The 9,077-nt window shown below is 42.6% G+C and overlaps 1 protein-coding gene across 1 annotated transcript; it reads left to right on the top strand.

Annotated features, from left to right (window-relative positions):
• Positions 1–318: 318 nt before the first annotated feature.
• Positions 319–7,790, top strand: LOC109899125 (protein phosphatase 1 regulatory subunit 3C-B-like). The gene is made up of 2 exons (XM_020494180.2): positions 319–501; positions 5,890–7,790. Exon 2 carries the CDS (start codon positions 5,918–5,920, stop codon positions 6,851–6,853), a length of 936 nt encoding a protein of 311 aa, XP_020349769.1. The 5' UTR covers positions 319–501; positions 5,890–5,917; the 3' UTR covers positions 6,854–7,790.
• Positions 7,791–9,077: the final 1,287 nt, after the last annotated feature.

Below are 9,077 nucleotides of genomic sequence, written 5' to 3'. Positions count from 1 at the left end.
CGTGTTCATATTTTTTATATTGAAGGAAAGGAGATCATAAAAACATAAAACAGAAACAGTTAATTAGCTGTAGCACATCATCAATACCAGCAGAGGTCTACAATGATTTTCAAATAGAAAGTGTGTCAGTTTGAGTTATCCAAACCATGGACCTTGCACACTCATAACCCCATTATGGATTGACTAGAGTCCAAGGCATATTGATTCTGATTGGTTGAAGCTAAACTCCTCAGATGTTTCATTGGTTGTTTGAGAAACCATGTGAGAGAAATATGCAAATTGGCTTGATGTGGCAGTTGAAATCACTGTCTCTCATGCATTGGGAGACTGAACTGCAGAGATAGCAAGAGGGGGGCGTGCCTGCTCAAAACTACTGACATCAACTTATGAATTCATGGCAAAATACTTGAACAAAAATAGTTTAGAAGTGTATTTTGTTCAATCATCTTTGTCTTGGAACCTCTCTCTACATGGTTGATTATATTTATTGAGTGCCACGAGGTAAGGATAATTCATTTGTATTTTTAATGTGGCTCTACAGTAGATATTTGCAGTTCAAGGCAATAACTCTATTGGATGGGTTCTCAATTTGTAAGCAGAATACCTTTTGTATTGATCATTTCACAAAGTTCGGGGTTTTCATTTAGATTTTAGGAATATCATGATCATGTGAGCTGAAAAAAGTCTATGGTTGGTCAATTAACTTGTCTGGTGAAGTAGTTGCAAAAAAACAATGTTGGCAGCAATGCAATGTCATAAGACATTGAATTTAGTACTAGACATTGACATGTACAGTGGCAAGAACAAGTATGTGAATCCTTTGAAATTACCTGGATTTCTGCATAAATTGGTCATCAAATTTGATCTGATCTTCATCTAAGTCACAACAATAGACAAACATAGTGTGCTTAAACTAATAACCAACAAATGATTGTATTTTTCTTGTCTATACTGAATACATAATTTAAACATTCGCAGTGAAGGTTGGGAAAAGTATGTGAACCCCTAGGCTAATGACTTCTCCAAAAGCTAATTAGAGTCAGGAGCCAGCGAACCTGGAGTCCAATCAATGAGATGAGATTGGAGATGTTGGTTAGGGCTGCTGTGCCCTATAAAAAACCTGCATAAAATTTGAGTTTGCTATTCACAAGAAGCATTGCCTGATGTGAACCATTCCTCGAACGAAAGAGATCTCAGAATACCTAAGATTAAGAATTGTTGACTTGCATAAAGCTGGAAATTGTTACAAAAGTATCTCTAAAAACCTTGATGTTCATCAGTCCATGGTAAGACAAATTGTCTATAAATGGAGAAAGTTCAGCACTGTTGCTGCCCTCCCTACGAGTGGCCATCCTACAAAGATAACTGCAAGAGCACAGCGCAGAATGCTTAATGAGGTTAAGAAGAAGAAGACTTACATAAATCTCTGGAACATGCTAACATCTCTGTTATCGAGTCTGCGATACGTAAAACACTAAACAAGAATTGTATTCATGGGAGCACACCACGGAAGAAGCCACTGCTGTCCCAAAAAAAACATTGCTGCACATCTGAAGATTGCAAAAGTGCACCTGGATGTTCCACAGCGCTACTGGAAAAATATTATGTGGACAGATGGAAATAGGGTTGAGTTGTTTGGAAGGAACACACAACACTATGTGTGGAGAAAAAAAGAGACAGCACACCAACATCAAAACCTCATCTCAAGTATGGTGGAGGGAGCATCATGGTTTGGGGCTGCTTTACTGGGGTTGCTTTGCTGCCTCAGGGCCTGGACAGCTTGCTATCATTGACAGAAAAATGAATTCCCAAGTTTATCAAGACATTTTGCAAGAGAATGTTAGGCTGCCTGCCTGCCAATTGAAGCTCAACAGAAGTTGGATGATGCAACAGGCAACAACCCAGAACACAGAAGTAAATCAACAACAGAATGGCTTCAACAGAATGAATAATGCCTTCTGGAGTGGCCCAGTCAGTCCTGACTTCCACCCGATTGAGATGCTGTGGCATGACCAAAAGAGAGAAGTTCACACCAGACATCCCAAGAATATTGCTGAACTTAAACAGTTTGTAAAGAGGAACGGTCCAAAATTCCTCTTGACCGTTGTGGTCTGATCCGCAACTACCTAAAACATTTGGTTAAGGTTATTGCTGCCAAAGGAGGGTCAACCAGTTATTAAAACCAAGGGTTCACATACTTTTCCACCCTGCACTGTAAATGTTTACATGGTATATTCAATAAAAACATGACAACATATAATTGTTTGTGTGCTATTAGTTTAAGCAGACTGTGTTTATCTATTGTTGTGACCTAGATGAAGATCAGATCAAGTTTTCTGACCAATTTATGCAGAAATCCTGGTACTTAAAAAATAATAATAATTCACCTTTATTTAACCAGGTAGGCTAGTTGAGAACAAGTTCTCATTTGCAACTGCGACCTGGCCAAGATAAAGCATAGCAGTGTGAACAGACAACACAGAGTTACACATGGAGTAAACAATTAACAAGTCAATAACACAGTAGAAAAAAAAGAAAAAAAAGAGAGTCTATATACATTGTGTGCAAAAGGCATGAGGCGAATAATTAAAATTTTGCAGATTAACACTGGAGTGATAAATGATCAGATGGTCATGTACAGGTAGAGATATTGGTGTGCAAAAGAGCAGAAAAGTAAATAAATATAAACAGTATGGGGAAGAGGTAGGTAAAATTGGGTGGGCTATTTACCGATAGACTATGTACAGCTGCAGCGATCGGTTAGCTGCTCAGATAGCAGATGTTTGAAGTTGGTGAGGGAGATAAAAGTCTCCAACTTCAGCGATTTTTGCAATTCGTTCCAGTCACAGGCAGCAGAGAACTGGAACGAAAGGCGTTGGCTTTAGGGATGATCAGTGAGATACACCTGCTGGAGTGCGTGCTACGGGTGGGTGTTGCCATCGTGACCAGTGAACTGAGATAAGGCGGAGCTTTACCTAGCATGGACTTGTAGATGACCTGGAGCCAGTGGGTCTGGCGACGAATATGTAGCGAGGGCCAGCCGACTAGAGCATACAGGTCGCAGTGGTGGGTGGTATAAGGTGCTTTAGTGACAAAACGGATGGCACTGTGATAAACTGCATCCAGTTTGCTGAGTAGAGTGTTGGAAGCAATTTTGTAGATGACATCGCCGAAGTCGAGGATCGGTAGGATAGTCAGTTTTACAAGGGTAAGTTTGGCGGCGTGAGTGAAGGAGGCTTTGTTGCGGAATAGAAAGCTGACTCTAGATTTGATTTTAGATTGGAGATGTTTGATATGAGTCTGGAAGGAGAGTTTACTGTCTAGCCAGACACCTAGGTACTTATAGATGTCCACATATTCTAGGTCGGAACCATCCAGGGTGGTGATGCTAGTCGGGCGTGCGGGTGCAGGCAGCGAACGGTTGAAAAGCATGCATTTGGTTTTACTAGCGTTTAAGAGCAGTTGGAGGCCACGGAAGGAGTGTTGTATGGCATTGAATCTCGTTTGGAGGTTAGATAGCACAGTGTCCAAGGACGGGCCGGAAGTATACAGAATGGTGTCGTCTGCGTAGAGGTGGATCAGGGAATCGCCCGCAGCAAGAGCAACATCATTGATATATACAGAGAAAGAGTCGGCCCGAGAACTAAACCCTGTGGCATCCCCATAGAGACTGCCAGAGGACCGGACAGCATGCCCTCCGATTTGACACACTGAACTCTGTCTGAGAAGTAGTTGGTGAACCAGGCGAGGCAGTCATTTGCGAAGCCGAGGCTACTGAGTCTGCCGATAAGAATATGGTGATTGACAGAGTCTAAAGCCTTGGCAAGGTCGATGAAGACGGCTGCACAGTACTGTCTTTTATCGATGGCGGTTATGATATCGTTTAGTACCTTGAGCGTGGCTGAGGTGTACCCATGACCGTCTCGGAAACCAGATTGCACAGCGGAGAAGCTACGGTGGGATTCGAGATGGTCAGTGACCTGTTTGTTGACTTGGCTTTCGAAGACCTTAGATCTTCGAAACAGTTTGGGTCCAGGGTGTCTCCCCCTTTGAAGAGGGGGATGACTGCGGCAGCTTTCCAATCCTTGGGGATCTCAGACGATATGAAAGAGAGGTTGAACAGGCTGGTAATAGGGGTTGTGACAATGGCGGCGGATAGTTTCAGAAATAGAGGGTCCAGATTGTCAAGCCCAGCTGATTTGTACGGGTCCAGGTCTTGCAGCTCTTTCAGAACATCTGCTATCTGGATTTGGGTAAAGGAGAACCTGGAGAGGCTTGGGCGAGTAGCTGCGGGGGGGGGGGGGGGCATGGATCATGGATTTATCGGTGGTGACCGTGTTACCTAGCCTCCGTGCAGTGGGCAGCTGGGAGGAGGTGCTCTTGTTCTCCTTGGACTTCACAGTGTCTTCACAGTTTTTGGAGTTAGAGCTACAGGATGCAAATTTCTGCCTGAAGAAGCTGGCCTTTGCTTTCCTGACTGACTGCGTGTATTGGTTCCTGACTTCCCTGAACAGTTGCATATCGTGGGGACTATTCGATGCTATTGCAGTCCGCCTCAGGATGTTTTTGTGCTGGTCGAGGGCAGTCAGGTCTGGAGTGAACCAAGGGCTATATCTGTTCTTAGTTATGCATTTTTTTAACGGAGCATGCTTATCTAAAATGGTGAGGAAATTACTTTTAAAGAATGACCAGGCATCCTCAACTGACGGGATGAGGTCAATGTCCTTCCAGGATACCCGGGCCAGGTCGTTTAGAAAGGCCTGCCCACAGAAGTGTTTTAGGGAGTGTTTGACAGTGATGAGGGGTGGTCGTTTGACTGCGGATCCGTCGCGGATGCAGGCAATGAGGCAGTGACCACTGAGATCCTGGTTGAAGACAGCGGAGGTGTATTTGGAGGACCAGTTGGTCAGGATGACGTCTATGAGGGTGCCCTTATTTACAGATTTAGGGTTGTACCTGGTGGGTTCCTTGATGATTTGTGTGAGATTGAGGGCATCTAGCTTAGATTGTAGGACTGCCGGGGTGTTAAGCATATCCCAGTTTAGGTCACCTAATAGAACAAACTCTGAAGCTAGATGGGGGACAATCAATTCACAAATGGTGTCCAGGGCACAGCTGGGAGCTGAGGGGGGTCGGTAGCAGGCGGCAACAGTGAGAGACATATTTCTGGAGAGAGTCATTTTTAAAATTAGTAGTTCGAACTGTTTGGGTATGGACCTGGAAAGTATGACATTACTTTGCAGGCTAACTCCTCCCCCTTTGGCAGTTCTATCTTGACAGAAAATGTTATAGTTGGGTATGGAAATCTCAGAATTTTTGGTGGCCTTCCTGAGCCAGGATTCAGACACGGCAAGGACATCAGGGTTAGCAGAGTGTGCTAAAGCAGTTAGTAAAACAAACTTAGGGAGGAGGCTTCTGATGTTGACATGCATGAAACCAAGGCTTTTTCGATCACAGAAGTCAACAAATGAGGGTGCCTGGGGACATGCAGGGCCTGGGTTTACCTCCACTTCCAAAGGGTTCACATACTTTTTCCTGCCACTGTATAATATGGTTAAGTAAAGTGCATAAAGATTAATTGTGTGTTTAGATGAATACTCATTTGATAATGAACTCATTTGGGGCGGCAGGGTAAGAGTGTTGGACTAGTAACCGAAAGGTTGCAAGTTCAAATCCCCGAGCTGACAAGGTACAAGTCTGTCGTTCTGCCCCTGAACAGGCAGTTCAGGGGCACTGTTCCTAGGCCGTCATTGAAAATAAGAATTTGTTCTTAACTGACTTGCCTAGTTAAAAAAAAATAAAAAAAATAAAGAGAACCTCAAAAGATCTTAAGAAAAAATATCCAAGCACTTTATTAAAACGCTTTCTGTTTGTTCCCTCTTTCCTCAGGGTGTTACACATATTCAATTCATCAGCAATGCCAGGCCCTGTTATGCCTGTAGATATTGCTATGCAGATGTACATCACACACTCTCCACCTCTCCGGAGCTTCCTCAGCTCCTATGAGAACTTGAAGGTCAAGAACCGAGAAAACCACTACAAGCCCCTCCGGCCCTGCATTAGCTCCCAAAGGCCCTTGGAGGCCCGGAAGAGCCCCAAGACCACCATAAAGATCCCCAAAGGCAAGAAGAAAGTGGTCTTTGCCGACTCCAAAGGCATGTCCCTCACAGCCATCCACGTCTTTTCAAAGTTCGATGAAAAGCCTGTGCTCTCCGACTTACAATTTGACCTTACAGACCTGGAGAATGCCAACATGCAGCTGAAGATCAGCACCATGCGAAGCCTGGTGCTGGACTTCCCCCAACCCGCTGCAGACTATCTGGCCTTCCGGAACCGGCTGTTGAAGGACTCTGTGTGCCTGGAAAACTGCACACTGCAGGAGAGGTCACTCACAGGCACTGTGAAAGTCCGAAACCTTGGCTTTGAGAAATCTGTCCAGGTCCGGTTGACCGTTGACTCATGGAAAACCCACACAGACATAGACTGCACCTTCATAAACAATGTCTACAGTTGCCAGGACACAGATACATTCACCTTTGTCTTTGATCTGCCAAGTTACGTGCATCCTTATAATAAAGTTGAATTTTGCATATGTTTCAAGAACAAAGACCAGGTTTTCTGGGACAATAATGATGGGGAAAACTACATGCTCAAACCCATTGGGTGGAATGGAGAGGATGTGCAAACACTGGCCAAAACCATTGTTGAGCATAGGAAACCAGCAGAGCACACCAATGGTAATAAACTACTGGAGATGGAGTTTGACCAGTTTGGAAGTCCCCGTTTATCAAGTGGACTCTTTCCTGGGTGGCAAAGCTTGGGCAGAATTGAGAATGGTGCCAACTACTGGTGAAATTAGGAAAGACTTTCATCTGGGGTGAAATAGCAACTGAAGACGTATAACAGGGATGGACTTGGATGGAGCAGGGTGATATAGATGTAGGATCTTAATTAGAGCCAGATTGCTACAGCAGGAAAATAATCATGCACCAACAGGAAATGTGAATTAGTATGTGGATTATAATTAATGGACATTTTTCTAGGAGTTGGTCCATTTGTCATAAGGGAAAATCAAATCTGAAATGTCTAAGCGGAAATGAGAAACTTTTGTATTTTTTAAACCTCAAATACACTACAAGTTTTAAAGTTACTGCATTGCAGGACAGTTATCCTGCAACAGGGTGATCAAATTAAGATCCTACATCTGTAGCAGTAGTAGTGACATAACTTACTGTATATTAAAATGTCAATAGCTGCTTTGAATGCAATGAAGCATATCAAGAAAGAAAAAGTATATGGAAATATGGACCATGGCTAGATTCTACTACTATTTGGTTACCATTGAGACACTTTCTAAATATGATCAGAGGCAATTGATTTTTATTTTATTTGACAAGTCATTCTTGTGTAAAGCAGTTTAGTGCCTTATCAATATTGTGCCTGTTATAAAACAAAAGCCCATTGAAACTTAATTTTAACAATCTGTAACCAGACATAAGCCCATTTTCACAGTTGGAACTTACCGTAAGCATATGCACTGACTGAGATGAACATCCTGATTTCTATGCATAGAGTATGTGGTGAGATTGGTACCAATAGGATGTCCTTCATATTGAAGGGTTAGACTGGTACCATCCATCTGGGGGGAAAAATAAACGCATTTCAATCAAATGTGAATTTATGTGAGATTTAATAGTACAGTAAATCATACAAATTATACAGTGCCTTGCGAAAGTATTCGGCCCCCTTGAACTTTGCGACCTTTTGCCACATTTCAGGCTTCAAACATAAAGATATAAAACTGTATTTTTTGTGAAGAATCAACAACAAGTGGGACACAATCATGAAGTGGAACAACATTTATTGGATATTTCAAACTTTTTTAACAAATCAAAAACTGAAAAATTGGGCGTGCAAAATTATTCAGCCCCCTTAAGTTAATACGTTGTAGCGCCACTGTTTGCTGCGATTACAGCTGTAAGTCACTTGGGGTATGTCTCTATCAGTTTTGCACATCGAGAGACTGAAATTTTTTCCCATTCCTCCTTGCAAAACAGCTCGAGCTCAGTGAGGTTGGATGGAGAGCATTTGTGAACAGCAGTTTTCAGTTCTTTCCACAGATTCTCGATTGGATTCAGGTCTGGACTTTGACTTGGCCATTCTAACACCTGGATATGTTTATTTTTGAACCATTCCATTGTAGATTTTGCTTTATGTTTTGGATCATTGTCTTGTTGGAAGACAAATCTCCATCCCAGTCTTAGGTCTTTTGCAGACTCCATCAGGTTTTCTTCCAGAATGGTCCTGTATTTGGCTCCATCCATCTTCCCATCAATTTTAACCATCTTCCCTGTCCCTGCTGAAGAAAAGCAGGCCCAAACCATGATGCTGCCACCACCATGTTTGACAGTGGGGATGGTGTGTTCAGGGTGATGCACTGTGTTGCTTTTACGCCAAACATAACGTTTTGCATTGTTGCCAAAAAGTTCAATTTTGGTTTCATCTGACCAGAGCACCTTCTTCCACATGTTTGGTGTGTCTCCCAGGTGGCTTGTGGCAAACTTTAAACAACACTTTTTATGGATATCTTTAAGAAATGGCTTTCTTCTTGCCACTCTTCCATAAAGGCCAGATTTGCGCAATACAGTTTTATATCTTTATGTTTGAAGCCTGAAATGTGGCAAAAGGTCGCAAAGTTCAAGGGGGCCGAATACTTTCGCAAGGCACTGTAAAATGCTGCACACTGCTGCTCATGCTCCCAGGTGATTTTATTATAACAACATTTCAACCCTTAGTTCTTCATCAGGCATCCATAGCCCAGGTGTTGGTGGAAGGTCCTATAAATAGGGGAAGTACTCAGTGACATCACCACAGCAGGTAAAAATATATAACTTAGGTTCCCAATATCAACATTCAATGTATCAAAATATATGACCATATGCAAGGAATGTGATCAATATTTACGATAATATAAACTCAGCAAAGAAAGAAGCGTCCCTTTTTCAGGAGGATCCTGTCTTTCAAAGATAATTCATAAAAATCCAAATAACTTCACAGATCTTCATTGTAAAGTGTTT

This window comes from Oncorhynchus kisutch, linkage group LG11, assembly GCF_002021735.2.
Source record: "Oncorhynchus kisutch isolate 150728-3 linkage group LG11, Okis_V2, whole genome shotgun sequence".
NCBI lineage: Eukaryota > Metazoa > Chordata > Actinopteri > Salmoniformes > Salmonidae > Oncorhynchus > Oncorhynchus kisutch.
The sequence above is the reverse complement of the archived record's forward strand: the minus strand, read 5'-3'. Positions and strand labels throughout refer to the sequence as shown.

Excerpts from the sequence above, each read along its gene's own strand:
- LOC109899125 (XM_020494180.2), top strand. The coding sequence starts at position 5,918 with ATGCCAGGCCCTGTTATGCCTGTAGATATTGCTATGCAGATGTACATC.